We start from the raw sequence: 19,260 nt of genomic DNA, 5'->3' as shown, positions 1-19,260 counted from the left end.
AGTCTAGTAGACAGGGTGGGGTAGTCTAGTAGACAGGGTGGGGTAGTCTAGTAGTCAGGGTGGGGTAGTCTAGTAGACAGGGTGGGGTAGTCTAGTAGACAGGGTGGGGTAGTCTAGTAGTCAGGGTGGGGTAGTCTAGTAGTCAGGGTGGGGGTAGTCTAGTAGTCTAGTAGACAGGGTGGGGTAGTCTAGTAGTCAGGGTGGGGTAGTCTAGTAGTCTAGTAGTCAGGGTGGGGTAGTCTAGTAGTCTAGTAGTCAGGGTGGGGTAGTCTAGTAGTCTAGTAGTCAGGGTGGGGTAGTCTAGTAGTCAGGGTGGGGTAGTCTAGTAGACAGGGTGGGGTAGTCTAGTAGACAGGGTGGGGTAGTCTAGTAGACAGGGTGGGGGTAGTCTAGTAGACAGGGTGGGGGTAGTCTAGTAGACAGGGTGGGGTAGTCTAGTAGACAGGGTGGGGAAGTCTAGTAGTCAGGGTGGGGTAGTCTAGTAGACAGGGTGGGGAAGTCTAGTAGTCAGGGTGGGGTAGTCTAGTAGTCAGGGTGGGGTAGTCTAGTAGTCAGGGTGGGGTAGTCTAGTAGACAGGGTGGGGTAGTCTAGTAGTCAGGGTGGGGTAGTCTAGTAGTCTAGTAGACAGGGTGGGGTCTAGTCAGGGTAGTAGAGTAGACAGGATGGGGTAGTCTAGTAGTCAGGGTGGGGTAGTCTAGTAGACAGGGTGGGGTAGTCTAGTAGTCAGGGTGGGGTAGTCTAGTAGACAGGGTGGGGTAGTCTAGTAGTCAGGGTGGGGTAGTCTAGTAGTCTAGTAGACAGGGTGGGGTAGTCTAGTAGTCAGGGTGGGGTAGTGGGGACTTGGGGGTTAAGGGGAAGGGTTTCAGTGTTGCTTACCAGGGACAGAATGGGAACTAAGTTAAGTTAAACAGCCGGGAAGGGTTTGAAGGTTGCACCAAAACTTACCTGACAGAGTTGTCCCGAGAATCCTGGCAGACAGAGGCAGGTGAATCCGTTGACCTGGTCTTGGCATCGCCCGCCGTTCAGACAGGGAGAGCCGGCACACTCATCCACATCTCTCTCACAGTGGTCTCCAGAGTAACCCGCAGGACACACACAGCGGAACCCGTTCACCAAGTCCTAGAATACACAACGTGTTTACTATACACCACTAGCCAGTTCGACTAGCTACATGCTCCAGAAATACTAGCCAGGTCCAGGAACACAGACAGCCATCCAGCTAGCTGGCCAGAGACACCTTTAATCTAGCTGGCGAGAGACCCCTTTAATCTAGCTGGGCAGAGACCCCGTTAATCTAGCTGGCCAGAAACCCCGTTAATCTAGCTGGCCAGAAACCCCGTTAATCTAGCTGGCCAGAAACCCCGTTAATCTAGCTGGCCAGAGACCCCGTTAATCTAGCTGGCCAGAGACCCCGTTAATCTAGCTGGCCAGAAACCCCGTTAATCTAGCTGGCCAGAAACCCCGTTAATCTAGCTGGCCAGAAACCCCGTTAATCTAGCTGGCCAGAAACCCCGTTAATCTAGCTGGCCAGAAACCCCGTTAATCTAGCTGGCCAGAAACCCCGTTAATCTAGCTGGCCAGAAACCCCGTTAATCTAGCTGGCCAGAAACCCCGTTAATTTAGCTGGCCAGAGACCCCGTTAATCTCCTTTAGAAAACAGGAAGTGTTCGGCTAACACAGGATGTCAGTCAGGGAAGGGAAAAGAGAAGAAGAGTGTTGTAGGAAGGACAGAGCAATACCAGCTCCTCCAACAGTAATTTAACACAATAATGTTGAGGGTCATTTAACCTAATGTGTTCAAGGAATCTCTCCTCTCTCCCCTCCTCTTCCTCTACATATTTCATTGCATTGAGGGATTCCAGAACGACTTTAAAAACTCCACAGATGTGTTACCTTCCAGAGAACAAAACGCTACACAACTGTTGCCATCTCTTTTTTAAAAAAAGCTGTAAATTGACTTTGTGGTGTGAAACCGGAAACAAAAGGACAAGCAGAACACATAAAACAAGTGTTTGATATCTCCGATACGAGACAGATTCATGTATTTGTAGCTCCCAAACAGCAACATACCCTGCAGGTTCCTCCGTGCTGGCATTGGTCCTTGCAGTCATTGATATCTAGATGGGGGGATGATGACATTTTTTAAAAACACCATAATGTAACTATCTGGATAATATGATGTTTTTAACATAATAACCCACGATTTACTTCATAACATCCTCTCTGCTCGACCCTCGATAAACTCCTTCATAAACTGCTGGTACAGAACTTAGTAGGGTGTAAGGCAATTCTTACTATCCCTGAGCCAAGTGAAAGTAGCACTGTGTGTGTGTGTGTGTGTGTGTGTGTGTGTGACTAGAGCTGGATTGTTTCTATCCTTGGCTTCCCAGAGATAATCGACTATCCTTGGCTTCCCAGAGATAATCGACTATCCTTGGCTTCCCAGAGATAATCGTCTATCCTTGGCTTCCCAGAGATAATCAACTATCCTTGGCTTCCCAGAGATAATCAACTATCCTTGGCTTCCCAGAGATAATCGACTATCCTTGGCTTCCCAGAGATAATCAACTATCCTTGGCTTCCCAGAGATAATCAACTATCCTTGGCTTCCCAGAGATAATCAACTATCCTTGGCTTCCCAGAGATAATCAACTATCCTTGCCTACATGGGACTCTAGTAATGATATAGCGCACTACTTTGGATCAGGGCCAATAGGGCTCTGGGTGAAATTACATTGACTGTGCTGAGAGTGAAAGAGAGTGAGTGAGTGAGTGAGTGAGTGAGTGAGTGAGTGAGTGAGTGAGTGAGTGAGTGAGTGAGTGAAAGAGTGAGTGAGTGAGTGAGTGAGTGAGTGAGTGAGTGAGTGAGTGAAAGAGTGAGTGAGTGAGTGAGTGAGTGAGTGAGTGAAAGAGTGAGTGAGTGAGTGAGTGAGTGAGTGAGTGAGTGAGTGAGTGAGTGAGTGAGTGAGTGAGTGAGTGAGTGAGTGAGTGAGTGAGTGAGTGAGTGAAAGAGAGTGAGTGAGTGAAAGAGAGTGAGTGAGTGAAAGAGAGTGAGTGAAAGAGTGAGTGAGTGAGTGAGCGTGATTGAGTGAAAGAGAGTGAGTGAGTGAGAGAGAGAGAGAGAGAGAGAGAGAGACACACAAAGAGAGACCTGGCTCTCAAGAGAAGACAGACTATATGTGCACACTGCCCACAAAATGAGGTGGAAACTAAACAACATGTTAGAGACACATATTTCCCTCAGATTACACAGACCCACAAAGAATTTGAAAACAAACAATTTTGAAAAACTCTCGTATCTGTTGGGTGAAATACCACAGTGTGCATCAAAGCAGCAAGATTTGTGACCTGTTGCCACGACAAAAGGGGAACCAGTGAATAACAGACACCATTGTAAATACAACCCATATTTACAGTTGAAGTCACCTTAGCCAAATACATTTAAACTCAGTTTCACAATTTCTGACATTTAATCCTCGTAAAAGTTTTCCTGTTTAAGGTCAGTTAGGATCACTACTTTATTTTAAGAATGTGAAATGAAATGTGAATAATATTAGAGAGAATGATTTATTTCAGCTTTTATTTCTTTCATCACATTCCCAGTGGGTCAGAAGTTTACATACACTCAATTAGTATTTGGTAGCATTGCCTTTAAATTGTTTAGCTTGGGTCAAATGTTTCGGGTAGCCTTCCACAAGCATCCCACAATAAGTTTGGTGAATTATGGCCCATTCCTCCTGACAGAGCTGGTGTAACTGAGTCAGGTTTGTAGCCCTCGTTGCTCACACACGCTTTTTCAGTTCTACCAGCACATTGTCTATAGGATTGAGGTCAGGGCTTTGCGATGGCCACTCCAATATAGAGGTCGACCAATTAAATCAGAATGGCCGATTACTTAGGGCCGATTTCAAGTTTTCATAACAATCGGAAATTGGTATTTTTAGGTTTGCCGATTTTAAAATATTTTTTATACCTTTACTTTTTCATGACGGTTTTGGAGCAGTGGCTTCTTCCTTGCTTAGCGGCCTTTCAGGTTGTCGATACATATACTGTGAATATAGATACTTTTGTACCTGTTTCCTCCAGCATCTTCATAAGGTCCTTTTCGCACCAAAGTACGTTCATATCTAGGAGACAGAACGCGTCTCCATCCTGAGCGGTATGACGGCTGCGTGGTCCCATGGTGTTTATACTTGCGTACTATTGTTTGTACAGATGAATGTGTAACCTTCAGGCGTTTGGAAATTGCTCCCAAGGATGAACCAGACTTGTGGAGGTCTACAATTTTTTTCTGAGCTCTTGGGAAAATCAAAAGAAATCAGCCTTGATGTCAAGCAAAGAGGCACCGAGTTTGAAGGTAGGCCTTGAAATACATCCACAGGCACATCTCCAATTGACTCAATTAGGCTATCGAAACTTCTAAAGCCATGACATCATTTCTGGAATATTCCAAGCTGTTTAAAGGCACAACTTAGTGTATGTCAACTTCTGACCCACTGGAATTGTGATACAGTGAATTATAAGTGAAATAATCTGTCTGTAAACAATTGTTGGAAAAATGACTTGTGTCATGCACAAAGTAGATGTCCTAACCGACTCACCAAAACTATAGTTTGTTAACAAGAAATTTATGGAGTGGTTGTAAAAACTAGTTTTAACGACTCAAACTGAGTGTATGTAAACCTCCGACTTCAACTGTACACGTTTATTTATTTACCCTTTTGAACTTCTTTTTGCACATCGTTACAACACTGGCATTTGAAATGTCTTTATTCTTTTGGATCTTGTGAGTGCAAATGTTTTTTTCTTCACTTTTGTTTATTATCTATTTCACTCGCTTTGGCAATGTAAACATATGTTTCCCTTGCTAATAATGCCCTTAAATTGAAATTGAGAGAGTGCGAGAGAAGGCAGGTGGCCTATAACTCAACAGTTGCAACAGAACAGTCTTAGTTCTACTCACTGATGTCACATTTCTGTCCCGTCCAACCAGGAACGCACTCGCAGAAGTATCCACCAATCAGGTTGCGGCAAGAGTTGGCGTTGACACAGGGCTTGCTGTCGCATTCGTTGGCGTCTTGAGGAGGAGGAGTTGAATAACACAGCATGGTTAGAGTGAAGGCTGGCGTGGAAATTATGGTGACAGACGGCCATGTCCCGATTCTCCACCCTTTTCACTTCACATTGATTTAAAAGCAGTGGATTGGCTGGTCTAGAGGTAATGATAGTCTAGAGGTAATGATAGTCTAGAGGAAACGACTGTGTAGTCTAGTGGTAATGATAGTCTAGTCTAGAGGTAATGATAGTCTAGTCTAGAGGTAATGATAGTCTAGTAATGATAGTGTAGTGTAGAGGTAATGATAGTGTAGTCTAGTGGTAATGATAGTGTAGTCTAGAGGTAATGATAGTGTAGTCTAGAGGTAATGATAGTGTAGTCTAGAGGTAATGATAGTGTAGTCTAGTGGTAATGATAGTGTAGTCTAGAGGTAATGATAGTGTAGTCTAGTGGTAATGATAGTGTAGTCTAGAGGTAATGATAGTGTAGTCTAGTGGTAATGATAGTGTAGTCTAGATGTAACAATAGTGTAGTCTAGAGGTAACGATAGTGTAGTCTGGTCTAGAGGTAACGATAGTGTAGTCTGGTCTAGAGGTAACGATAGTGTAGTCTAGCGGTAACGATAGTCTAGTCTAGAGGTAATGATAGTGTAGTCTAGAGGTAATGATAGTGTAGTCCAGAGGTAATGATAGTGTAGTCTGGTCTAGAGGTAATGATAGTCTAGTCTAGAGGTAATGATAGTCTAGAGGTAACGATAGTGTAGTCTAGAGGTAACGATAGTGTAGTCTAGAGGTAACGATAGTGTAGTCTGGTCTAGAGGTAACAATAGTCTGGTCTAGAGGTAATGATAGTGTAGTCTAGAGGTAATGATAGTGTAGTCTAGAGGTAATGATAGTGTAGTCTAGAGGTAATGATAGTGTAGTCTAGTGGTAATGATAGTGTAGTCTAGATGTAACAATAGTGTAGTCTAGAGGTAACGATAGTGTAGTCTGGTCTAGAGGTAACGATAGTGCAGTCTGGTCTAGAGGTAACGATAGTCTGGTCTAGAGGTAACGATAGTGTAGTCTGGTCTAGTGGTAATGATAGTGTAGTCTGGTCTAGAGGTAATGATAGTGAAGTCTGGTCTAGAGGTAATGATAGTGTAGTCTAGAGGTAATGATAGTCTAGAGGTAATGATAGTGTAGTCTAGAGGTAATGATAGTGTAGTCTAGAGGTAATGATAGTGTAGTCTAGTGGTAATGATAGTGTAGTCTAGAGGTAATGATAGTCTAGTCTAGTGGTAACGATAGTGAAGTCTAGAGGTAACGATAGTGAATTCTAGAGGTAACGATAGTGTAGTCTAGAGGTAACGATAGTGTAGTCTAGAGGTAACGATAGTGTAGTCTGGTCTAGAGGTAACAATAGTCTGGTCTAGAGGTAACGATAGTGTAGTCTAGCGGTAACGATAGTGTAGTCTAGAGGTAATGATAGTGTAGTCTAGAGGTAATGATAGTGTAGTCTGGTCTAGAGGTAACGATAGTCTAGTGGTAATGATAATCTAGAGGTAATGATAGTCTAGTAATGATAGTGTAGTCTAGAGGTAATGACAGTGTAGTCTAGAGGTAATGACAGTGTAGTCTAGAGGTAATGATAGTGTAGTCTAGAGGTAATGATAGTGTAGTCTAGTGGTAATGATAGTGTAGTCTAGAGGTAATGATAGTGTAGTCTAGTGGTAACGATAGTGTAGTCTAGAGGTAACGATAGTGTAGTCTAGAGGTAACGATAGTGCAGTCTGGTCTAGAGGTAACGATAGTCTGGTCTAGAGGTAACGATAGTGTAGTCTGGTCTAGTGGTAATGATAGTGTAGTCTGGTCTAGAGGTAATGATAGTGAAGTCTGGTCTAGAGGTAACGATAGTGTAGTCTAGCGGTAACGATAGTCTAGCGGTAATGATAGTCTAGTCTAGAGGTAATGAAGTCTAGTCTAGAGGTAACGATAGTGTAGTCTAGAGGTAATTGTAGTCTAGTCTAGAGGTAACGATAGTGTAGTCTAGAGGTAATGATAGTGTAGTCTAGAGGTAATGATAGTGTAGTCTAGAGGTAATGATAGTGTAGTCTAGTGGTAATGATAGTGTAGTCTAGAGGCAATGATAGTCTAGTCTAGAGGCAATGATAGTCTAGTCTAGAGGCAATGATAGTCTAGTCTAGAGGCAATGATAGTCTAGTCTAGAGGCAATGATAGTCTAGTCTAGAGGCAATGATAGTCTGGTCTAGAGGCAATGATAGTCTGGTCTAGAGGCAATGATAGTCTGGTCTAGAGGTAATGTAGTCTAGTGGTAATGTAGTCTAGACGTAATGATAGTCTAGTCTAGAGGTAATGATAGTCTAGTCTAGAGGTAATGATAGTCTAGTCTAGAGGTAATGATAGTCTGGTCTAGATGCAATGTAGTCTAGTCTAGAGGTAATGTAGTGTAGAGGTAATGATAGTCTAGTCTAGAGGTAATGATAGTGTAGTCTAGAGGTAATGATAGTGTAGTCTAGAGGTAATGATAGTGTAGTCTAGAGGTAATGATAGTCTAGTCTAGAGGTAATGATAGTCTAGTCTAGAGGTAATGATAGTCTGGTCTAGATGCAATGTAGTCTAGTCTAGAGGTAATGTAGTCTAGAGGTAATGATAGTGTAGTCTAGAGGTAATGATAGTGTAGTCTAGAGGTAATGATAGTGTAGTCTAGAGGTAATGATAGTGTAGTCTAGAGGTAATGATAGTGTAGTCTAGAGGTAATGATAGTGTAGTCTAGAGGTAATGATAGTCTAGTCTAGAGGTAATGATAGTCTAGTCTAGAGGTAATGATAGTCTGGTCTAGATGCAATGTAGTCTAGTCTAGAGGTAATGTAGTGTAGAGGTAATGATAGTCTAGTCTAGAGGTAATGATAGTGTAGTCTAGAGGTAATGATAGTGTAGTCTGGTCTAGAGGCAATGTAGTCTAGTCTAGAGGTAATACTGCAGTCTCATCAGTTTCTAAATCAGGTCTACTTCTCCTCGACATATCCCATTATCCCCTACAGCTTATCTGCTGAGAGAAAATACCTTCGACAAAAAGCATATTGGATTGGTGAGAAAGAGAGAAGAGAGATGTGTCTTACCGATGAGGCAGGTCTTGCCGGTCCACTGAGGAGGACAGAGACACTTATAAGCATGAACCAGATCCTGACAGGTGCCACCGTGGTTACAGGGGTTAGGAGAGCACTCATCAACATCTAGCAGACAGGGGAGACACATTCATTTGTGAGTCTGTGTGTGTGTGTGTGTGTTGGGGTGTGTGTGTGTGTTGGGGTGTGTGTGTGTGTGAGTGTGTGTGTTGGGGTGTGTGTGTGTGTGTCGGGGTGTGTTGGGGTGTGTGTTGGGGTGTGTGTGTGTGTTGGGGTGTGTGTGTGTTGGGGTGTGTGTGTGTGTGTGTGTCGGGGTGTGTTGGGGTGTGTGTGTGTGTGTTGGGGTGTGTGTGTGTTGGGGTGTGTGTGTGTATGTGTTGGGGTGTGTGTGTGTGTGTGTTGGGGTGTGTATGTGTGTGTGTGTTCTTACTGATGCTACAGGAGGGTCCACTCCAGCCCGGGGAACAGACACACTCATAACCCAGACTGGTCTCAACACAGCTCCCTCCATTAGAGCAGGGCTCAGACAGACATGCATGCTCTGCTGTGGGGGAGAAACACCGGGTTTAATACACTCTGTTACACACAGGCCCCTATCCTACACCCCCTGAATCCCTCCACCCCTGAATCCCCCACCCCTATCCTACACCCCCTGAATCCCCCTATAACCCCTGAATCCCCCTATACCCCTATCCTACACCCCTGAATCCCCCTATAACCCCTGAATCCCCCTATACCCCTATCCTACACCCCCTGAATCCCCCTATAACCCCTGAATCCCCCTATACCCCCTATCCTACACCCCCTGAATCCCCCTATACCCCCTGAATCCCCCACCCCCTATCCTACACCCCCTGAATCCCCCTATACCCCCTGAATCCCCTATAACCCCTGAATCCCCTATAACCCCTGAATCCCCCTATACCCCCTGAATCCCCCTATACCCCTGAATCCCTCCCCCTACCCTATACCCCCTCAATCCCTCCACCCTATACCCCCTACAGTACACCCCCTGAATCCCCCACCCCCACCCCTACCCTATACCCCCTGAATCCCCCACCCCTACCCTATACCCCCTACAGTACACCCCCTGAATCCCTCCACCCCCTGAATCCCCCACCCCTATCCTACACCCCCTGAATCCCCTATAACCCCTGAATCCCCCTATACCCCCTATCCTACACCCCCTGAATCCCCTATAACCCCTGAATCCCCCTATACCCCTATCCTGCACCCCTGAATCCCCTATAACCCCTGAATCCCCCTATACCCCCTATCCTACACCCCCTGAATCCCCTATACCCCCTGAATCCCCCACCCCCTATCCTACACCCCTGAATCCCCCTATACCCCTGAATCCCCCTATAACCCCTGAATCCCCCTATAACCCCTGAATCCCCCTATACCCCTGAATCCCTCCCCCTACCCTATACCCCCTCAATCCCTCCACCCTATACCCCCCTACAGTACACCCCTGAATCCCCCCACCCCCACCCCTACCCTATACCCCCCTGAATCCCCCCCCACCCCCTACCCTATACCCCCCCTACAGTACACCCCTGAATCCCTCCACCCCTTACCCTATACTCCACCTGAATCCCCCCCCCCTATACCCCCCTACAGTACACCCCCTGAACTACCCCCACCCTATACCCCCTACAGTACACCCCATGAATCCCCCACCCTATACCCCCTACAGTACACCCCTGAATCCCCCACCCTATACCCCCTACAGTACACCCCTGAATCCCCCACCCTATACCCCCTACAGGAAACCCCTGAATTACCCCCACAGAGCAGGAACAAGGCAGTAGGAGGGAGAGCACATTGATATTGGCACTGTAGGTGAAAAGGTCAAAATAGAGATGTGATTTCTAGAATCAGATACCTATATGAATAACAAGGCCTCTTCATTCTGCTATTAGGCAATGGACTACGGATTTCTAGAATCAGATACCTCTCTCTCTCTCTACTCTACAGATTTCTAGAATCAGATACCTATATGAATAACAAGGCCTCTTCATTCTGCTATTAGGCAATGGACTACGGATTTCTAGAATCAGATACCTCTCTATCTCTCTCTACTCTACGGATTTCTAGAATCAGATACCTCTCTCTCTCTCTCTCTACAGATTTCTAGAATCAGATACCTATATGAATAACAAGGCCTCTTCATTCTGCTATTAGGCAATGGACTACGGATTTCTAGAATCAGATACCTCTCTCTCTCTCTCTCTACTCTACAGATTTCTAGAATCAGATACCTATATGAATAACAAGGCCTCTTCATTCTGCTATTAGGCAATGGACTACGGATTTCTAGAATCAGATACCTCTCTATCTCTCTCTACTCTACGGATTTCTAGAATCAGATACCTCTCTCTCTCTCTCTCTCTCTACAGATTTCTAGAATCAGATACCTCTCTCTCTCTCTCTCTACGGATTTCTAGAATCAGATACCTATATGAATAACAAGGCCTCTTCATTCTGCTATTAGGCGATGGACTACGGATTTCTAGAATCAGATACCTCTCTCTCTCTCTCTCTACTCTACGGATTTCTAGAATCAGATACCTCTCTCTCTCTCTCTACTCTACGGATTTCTAGAATCAGATACCTATATGAATAACAAGGCCTCTTCATTCTGCTATTAGGCGATGGACTACGGATTTCTAGAATCAGATACCTCTCTCTCTCTCTCTACTCTACGGATTTCTAGAATCAGATACCTCTCTCTCTCTCTCTCTCTACTCTACGGATTTCTAGAATCAGATACCTCTCTCTCTCTCTCTCTCTCTCTCTACTCTACGGATTTCTAGAATCAGATACCTCTCTCTCTACTCTACGGATTTCTAGAATCAGATACCTATATGAATAACAAGGCCTCTTCATTCTGCTATTAGGCGATGGACTACGGATTTCTAGAATCAGATACCTCTCTCTCTCTCTCTACTCTACGGATTTCTAGAATCAGATACCTCTCTCTCTCTCTCTCTCTACAGATTTCTAGAATCAGATACCTCTCTCTCTCTCTCTCTCTCTCTACTCTACGGATTTCTAGAATCAGATACCTATATGAATAACAAGGCCTCTTCATTCTGCTATTAGGCGATGGACTACGGATTTCTAGAATCAGATACCTCTCTATCTCTCTCTACTCTACGGATTTCTAGAATCAGATACCTCTCTCTCTCTCTCTCTACTCTACGGATTTCTAGAATCAGATACCTCTCTCTCTCTACTCTACGGATTTCTAGAATCAGATACCTATATGAATAACAAGGCCTCTTCATTCTGCTATTAGGCGATGGACTACGGATTTCTAGAATCAGATACCCCTCTCTCTCTCTCTCTCTCTCTACTCTACGGATTTCTAGAATCAGATACCTATATGAATAACAAGGCCTCTTCATTCTGCTATTAGGCGATGGACTACGGTTATTTGTATAGTAATATGCTGCAGTTGATTGACTGGTTCTCCGAGTGAAGTTTCAGACCACAGAACGTTGAAAAAGCACTTTACAAAATGTTGGTTTAAATTGAATATTGTTCATGGTTTTGGGGATCGAATGTAAAACTGAGTTAAACATAATACTACGTTTCCTTCTCCCTGACCCCTCGTTTCATACACAAGATCCCCACGGTCTCTCAGTGAATAAATCATTCATTATGGATTCATTTAGGAAGCAGTCAGACTTAACCTCCAACCACAAGAGAAATTCATCACCCTCCCTCCCTCCCTCCCTCCCAGGAGAAGAATGGCACATAATGAGGGAGGGAGGGAGGGAGGGAGGGAAGAGGCCTGGTCACTGTGCATTTGATGGGTCGAAGAGAGGGAGCGAGACAGAGTTAGAGAGAGAGAACTAGACAGAGGGAAGATGCCTGGTCACGGTGCATTGGTTGGGTCAACTTAGCATGAAAGATGATTTCCTGGCCTTGTGGTCTGAAAGGAGTGAGGGATAGAAGGGAGGGGTTGGGGTAATGAGAGGGGGTTTGTATGGCAGGGTATGGGGGTACTCTGCCCATGGATGGAGGGTGGAGAGAGGGGCTAAGGGTACCCACCCCTCTCACAGTAACTGCCTACCCCTCTCACAGTAACTGCCCTACCCCTCTCACAGTAACTGCCCTACCCCTCTCACAGTAACTGCCCTACCCCACTGCCTACCCCTCTCACAGTAACTGCCTACCCCTCTCACAGTAACTGCCCTACCCCTCAACACAGTAACTAACCTACCCCTCAACACAGTAACTACCTACCCCTCTCCCAGTAACTCACTACCCCTCTCCCAGTAACTGCCTACCCCTCTCCCAGTAACTGCCTACCCCTCTCACAGTAACTACCTACCCCTCTCACAGTAACTACCTACCCCTCTCACAGTAACTACCTACCCCTCTCACAGTTGACTCCAGAGTACCCCTCTCACAGTAACTACCCACCCCTCAACACAGTTGACTCCAGAGTAGCCCTCAACACAGTAACTACCTACCCCTCTCACAGTTGACTCCAGAGTAGCCCTCAACACAGTAACTACCTACCCCTCTCACAGTTGACTCCAGAGTAGCCCTCAACACAGTAACTACCTACCCCTCTCACAGTAACTGCCCTACCCCTCTCACAGTAACTACCTACCCCTCTCACAGTAACTACCTACCCCTCTCACAGTAACTGCCCACCCCTCTCACAGTAACTGCCCTACCCCTCTCACAGTAACTCCCCCACCCCTCTCACAGTTGACTCCAGAGTACCCCTCTCACAGTAACTCCCTACCCCTCTCACAGTAACTACCCTACCCCTCTCACAGTAACTGCCCTACCCCTCTCACAGTAACTGCCCTACCCCTCTCACAGTAACTCCCCACCCCTCTCACAGTTGACTCCAGAGTACCCCTCTCACAGTAACTCCCTACCCCTCTCACAGTAACTACCTACCCCTCTCACAGTAACTACCCTACCCCTCTCACAGTAACTACCTACCCCTCTCACAGTAACTGCCTACCCCTCTCACAGTAACTACCCTACCCCTCTCACAGTAACTACCTACCCCTCTCACAGTAACTACCTACCCCTTTCACAGTAACTACCCTACCCCTCTCACAGTAACTACCTACCCCTCTCACAGTAACTACCTACCCCTCTCACAGTAACTCCCTACCCCTCAACACAGTAACTACCTACCCCTCTCACAGTAACTACCTACCCCTCAACACAGTAACTGCCTACCCCTCTCACAGTAACTACCTACCCCTCTCACAGTAACTACCTACCCCTCTCACAGTAACTCCCTACCCCTCTCACAGTAACTCCCTACCCCTCAACACAGTAACTACCCTACCCCTCTCACAGTAACTACCCTACCCCTCTCACAGTAACTACCTACCCTCTCACAGTAACTACCTACCCCTCTCACAGTAACTCCCTACCCCTCTCACAGTAACTACCTACCCCTCTCACAGTAACTACCTACCCCTCTCACAGTAACTACCCTACCCCTCTCACAGTAACTACCTACCCCTCTCACAGTAACTACCCTACCCCTCTCACAGTAACTACCCTACCCCTCTCACAGTAACTACCTACCCTCTCACAGTAACTCCCTACCCCTCTCACAGTAACTCCCTACCCCTCTCACAGTAACTACCTACCCCTCTCACAGTAACTCCCTACCCCTCTCACAGTAACTACCTACCCCTCTCACAGTAACTACCTACCCCTCTCACAGTAACTACCTACCCCTCTCACAGTAACTACCTACCCCTCTCACAGTAACTACCTACCCCTCTCACAGTAACTACCTACCCCTCTCACAGTAACTACCTACCCCTCTCACAGTAACTACCCTACCCCTCTCACAGTAACTACCTACCCCTCTCACAGTAACTACCCTACCCCTCTCACAGTAACTACCTACCCCTCTCACAGTAACTACCCTACCCCTCTCACAGTAACTACCCTACCCCTCTCACAGTAACTACCCTACCCCTCTCACAGTAACTACCTACCCCTCTCACAGTAACTACCCTACCCCTCTCACAGTAACTACCTACCCCTCTCACAGTAACTACCCTACCCCTCTCACAGTAACTACCTACCCCTCTCACAGTAACTACCTACCCCTCTCACAGTAACTACCTACCCCTCTCACAGTAACTACCTACCCCTCTCACAGTAACTACCTACCCCTCTCACAGTAACTACCCTACCCCTCTCACAGTAACTACCTACCCCTCTCACAGTAACTACCCTACCCCTCTCACAGTAACTACCTACCCCTCTCACAGTAACTACCTACCCCTCTCACAGTAACTACCTACCCCTCTCACAGTAACTACCTACCCCTCTCACAGTTGACTCCAGAGTAGCCCTCAACACAGGAACACTGGTATTTGTCAGGTCCCGTGTTGCTGCAGGTTCCTCCGTTCAGACAGGGCTGTTTGGTCCCACAGAAGTTCAGATCTGAGAGAGAAAGAGAGAGAGATTTAGAGATAGCAGGAACACTGGCTCTTCCAATCACACTGGTACTATACGTGATTGAGACATTTGTGAGGGTAGTTATATAAGGAATATTATGTCTGAGGGAGAGTATCCTTCCTTCCTTCCTTCCTTCCTTCCAGTAATCACTGATTAGACATGTTAGAACACAAGGCTTTCACCACAAGGTATCCACCACAAGGCCTCCACCACAAGGTATCCACCACAAGGCCTCCACCACAAGGCATCCACCACAAGGCCTTCACCACAAGGCCTTCACCACAAGGTATCCACCACAAGGTATCCACCACAAGGCTTTCACCACAAGGCATCCACCACAAGGCCTTCACCACAAGGTATCCAACACAAGGCCTTCACCACAAGGCCTTCACCACAAGGTATCCACCACAAGGCCTCCACCACAAGGCCTTCACCACAAGGCCTTCACCACAAGGTATCCACCACAAGGCCTTCACCACAAGGCCTTCACCACAAGGCCTTCACCACAAGGTATCCACCACAAGGCCATCACCACAAGGTATCCACCACAAGGCCTTCAACACAAGGCCTTCAACACAAGGCCTTCAACACAAGGCCTTCACCACAAGGCCTTCAACACAAGGCTTTCACCACAAGGCCTTCACCACAATTCCTTCAACACAAGGCCTTCAACACAAGGCCTTCAACACAAGGCCTTCACCACAAGGCCTTCACCACAAGGCCTTCACCACAAGGCCTTCACCACAAGGCCTTCACCACAAGGCCTTCACCACAAGGCCTTCACCACAAGGCCTTCACCACAAGGCCTTCACCACAAGGCCTTCACCTGTCCAGTTGTTTCTAAGCAGTGGTTCATTCAAGGCAGGGAGGAAGGATTCAAGGCAGGGAGGAAGGAAAGGACTATAAACATGTGGGCAAGGCGGAGCTAGACGGGGCGGGGCTAGACAGGGCGGGGCTAGACCTACCTTTGTCACAGAGATGTCCTCCCCAGTTGGTATCGCATAGACACTGCCATGGTTCAACACAGGTTCCATGGACACAGCCAGGGTGAGGATTACACTGGTCACAGTACTGCCCCTGCCAGCCATACAGACACCTGGAGGGCCAACACACAGTAAGACACCTGGAGGGCCAACACACAGTAAGACACCTGGAGGGCCAACACACAGTAAGACACCTGACACACACAGTAAGACACCTGGAGGGCCAACACACAGTAAGACACCTGACACACACACACACACAGTAAGACACCTGACACACACACACACTCACACAGAGTAAGACACCTGACGCACACACACAGTAAGACACCTGACGCACGCACACACACACACACACACACACACACACACACACACACACACACACACACACACACACACACACACACACACACACAAGACACCTGACACACACACAGTAAGACACCTGACACCTGACACACACACAGTAAGACACCTGACATACACACACACACAGTAAGACACCTGACACACACACACAGTAAGACACCTGACACACACACACACACACACACACACAGTATTGTGCCTGACACACGCACAGTTAGTCATCTGTATTTAACTAGGCAAGTCAGTTAAGAACTAATTCTTATTTCCAATGACGGCCTACCTCCGGCTCAGCCCTAACCCGGGCCAAGCCCTACCTCCGGCCCAGCCCTAACCCGGGCCAAGCCCTACCACCGGGCCAAGCCCTACCACCCGGCAAAGCCCTACCACCCGGCAAAGCCCTACCACCCGGGCCAAGCCCTAACCCAGGCCAATTATGCAACTCCCAATAACAGCCGGATGTGATACAGCCTGGCGTCGAACCAGGATCTGTGGTGACGCCTCTAGCGTTGCCTCAGACCGCTGCGCCACTCGGGCGCATCTATCCCAAACACACAAGAGATAACCGTTCTGCAAAACACACCGAGATAACAGTTTGTCCCCGTCTAATGTACACAGAGATCAACACCACTCAAAGTCACGGACCTGCGTACACACAAAACACACCGAATTCATGGGAAAGGCTAGACAAATAACCCCCAAAGCGAAGAGTCAAACATAATTATAGATCTGACTCGTTCTGTGGACAGAGAGCTGCGACTATTCTCTTGCCCCGCGGCAGCGAAGGGATGGACTGGCTCATGAGAAACAGGAACTAAAGTCTTGGGAGAGTTCATTTAAACAAAAAATATATTTTTTAAACTGGGCTCCGCAATTAAACCCTGGCTTGGCAGCCTTTCAGTCACTGATAACAAGGCTTCCGGCCCGGTGGTATGGTGCTGTCCCCTGGGTTTGTATTTTAAAAAGAGAACTGATCACTACTCCTGGATGTATTGAAAACAGGCACTGATCATGCATCTCCCCGTCTGTGGGGAAAGCAGCCCAGAGGAAACAGGATCAATAACTGCAGTTTGTGTACACCAGTAACGTGGTAGAGTGCACCCTAAACCGAGACTACCTAGAGAGGTCACAGCTTACAACACGAGTACACAGGGCCTCTCAAAGTGGGGGGCATTGAGGTACTGTAGGGGATCTGCAGATTGATCTGAAAATACATATAAACCATTTTAAAATATATAAAAACACAGTACCAGTCAAATGTTTGGACTCATTCATGTTTTTTTTCTCCTTCTACATTCTAGACATCAAAACGATGAAATAACACATATGGAATCATATGAACTCAACAAACAAACAAACAAAAGAGTGTTTTAAAATTAAAAAATTAAAAATTTAAATAGACAGCTTTGCACACTCTTGGCATTCTCTCAACCAGCTTCACCTGGAATGCTTTTCCAACAGTATTGAAGGAGTTCCCACATATGCTGAGCACTTGTTGGCTGCTTTTCCTTCACTCTGTGATCCAACTCATCCCAAACCATCTCAATTGGGTTGAGGTCGGATGATTGTGGAGGCCAGGTCATCTGATGCAGCACTCCATCACTCTCCTTCTTGGTAAAATAGCCCTTAAATAGCCTGGAGGTGTGTTGGGTCATTGTCCTGTTGAAAAACAGATGATAGTCCCACTACGCCCAAACCAGATGGGATGGCGTATCACTGCAGAATGCTGTGGTAGCCATGCTGGTTAAGTGTGCCTTGAATTCTAAATAAATCACTGACAGTGTCACCAGCAAAGCACCATCACACCTCCTCCTCCATGCTTCACGGTGGGAAGAGATCATCCGTTCACCTACTCTGCATCTCACAAAGACACAGCGGTTGGAACCAAAATAAATCACAAATTTGGACTCATCAGACCAAAGGACAGATTTCCACCAGTCTAATGTCCACTGCTCATGTTTCTTGGCCCAAGCAAGTCTCTTCTTCTTGTTGGTGTCCTTTAGTAGTGGTTTCTTTGCAGCAATTCGACCATGAAGGCCTGATTCTCCTCTGAACAGATGATGTTGAGATGTGTCTGTTACTTGAACTCTGTGAAGCAAAACCCTGGAATGAGTAGGTGTCCACACTTTTGACTGGCACTGTACATGTTTAATGAACACTAACAGATGAAACATATTTTGGCCAAGGGATCTGTGGAATAAGTTTAGAAGGTGTAATACAATACAATATTAATTATCTACAATTTCTGTTCTTAACTCTGGGCAACATGGGCCTGGGAGGCTCACAGGGATATTGGTATCCACAGTAGTACACCAATTATTCATTTTAGTAATACTTATTGTATCCCCCCCCACCGCCCAAATTATTTTATTTAAAAAAAAAAAAAAATGCAGTGTGATTTAGGTTTCAAACCTGATAAATTCCCTTATAGAATTGCAGGATATAATAAATAAACAAATCTGTAAAAATCTGTAAAATTGCAGGAAATTAGCTTGAAAACGGATGAATTAATCTCTCCGATGCCAAGAGGAGGGGCTTCGTCCAGCCATGTACTGCCAAAGCCATAGCAAAACTTCTCATATGCTATTTTGTGTTATGATTATGAGGGGGTACCAGATTAACATGTGCCATCACAAAAGGGGGTTCCCAACCCCGCGAAAGTTTGAGACTCCCCTCTGCCCTAGAGCTCTGCACCCATCTCTACCTGGATATACACTTATACACTTCCTCACAAGGATTCAATAACAGTGGAAACTCCCTCCAGTCAATGGTTTCATCCACCCGTTTCCTTTAAAACCCTGATGGGGATGCATTTGCATAAATATAGCCACACCTAGCTAGACAACAACAACACAGACCAGGACCGTTGGGCCTGGAGCGGTTTACTGTTATTAGGGGAGGGCCACACCAAGTCTGTGTCCTTATATAGTGCACTGCCTTTGACTAGAGCTCTGGACTAGAAGTAGTGCACTATGTAGGGAATAGGGTGCTCTTCGGGACGAACAACAAAACATTCAGTGGAAGGCTAGTGACGTCAGAACGTGGGATAAACAACATGGCTGAAATAAAATTTTTAAAAATGATCAGTTAAGGAATGCTTGACTTTGGCATGCGGCCAAACCAGAACAAAGCCAGGCTTGTCATCCAGAGAAATGAACACAATATACCTAAACCCTGAACTGGAGAGAGACAGCTTCTTTAGGATAGTACTGCTGTTGGTTCCATGGGAGTCCTCTTTTCCCACACTAACGTCAAT

The 19,260-nt window shown here is 46.3% G+C and overlaps 1 protein-coding gene across 3 annotated transcripts in view; it reads right to left on the bottom strand.

The window, feature by feature from the left end:
* Positions 1 to 19,260, bottom strand: part of LOC112236561 (protein jagged-1b) — a 114,861-nt gene that overhangs the window by 56,997 nt on the left and 38,604 nt on the right. For 2 of the 3 annotated variants that reach the window (XM_042305658.1, XM_042305660.1), the window contains 7 exons: positions 15,618 to 15,748; positions 14,518 to 14,637; positions 8,615 to 8,728; positions 8,179 to 8,292; positions 4,965 to 5,078; positions 2,072 to 2,118; positions 947 to 1,120 (listed from right to left, as the gene is read on the bottom strand). In XM_042305658.1, coding sequence (XP_042161592.1) covers positions 947 to 1,120; positions 2,072 to 2,118; positions 4,965 to 5,078; positions 8,179 to 8,292; positions 8,615 to 8,728; positions 14,518 to 14,637; positions 15,618 to 15,748 — 814 coding nt within the window. The remainder of the gene's footprint in view (positions 1 to 946; positions 1,121 to 2,071; positions 2,119 to 4,964; positions 5,079 to 8,178; positions 8,293 to 8,614; positions 8,729 to 14,517; positions 14,638 to 15,617; positions 15,749 to 19,260) is intronic. The other variant, XM_042305659.1, reaches the window with a different exon arrangement.

Source organism: Oncorhynchus tshawytscha, linkage group LG24 (assembly GCF_018296145.1).
Source record: "Oncorhynchus tshawytscha isolate Ot180627B linkage group LG24, Otsh_v2.0, whole genome shotgun sequence".
Lineage (NCBI taxonomy): Eukaryota > Metazoa > Chordata > Actinopteri > Salmoniformes > Salmonidae > Oncorhynchus > Oncorhynchus tshawytscha.
The sequence above is the reverse complement of the archived record's forward strand: the minus strand, read 5'-3'. Positions and strand labels throughout refer to the sequence as shown.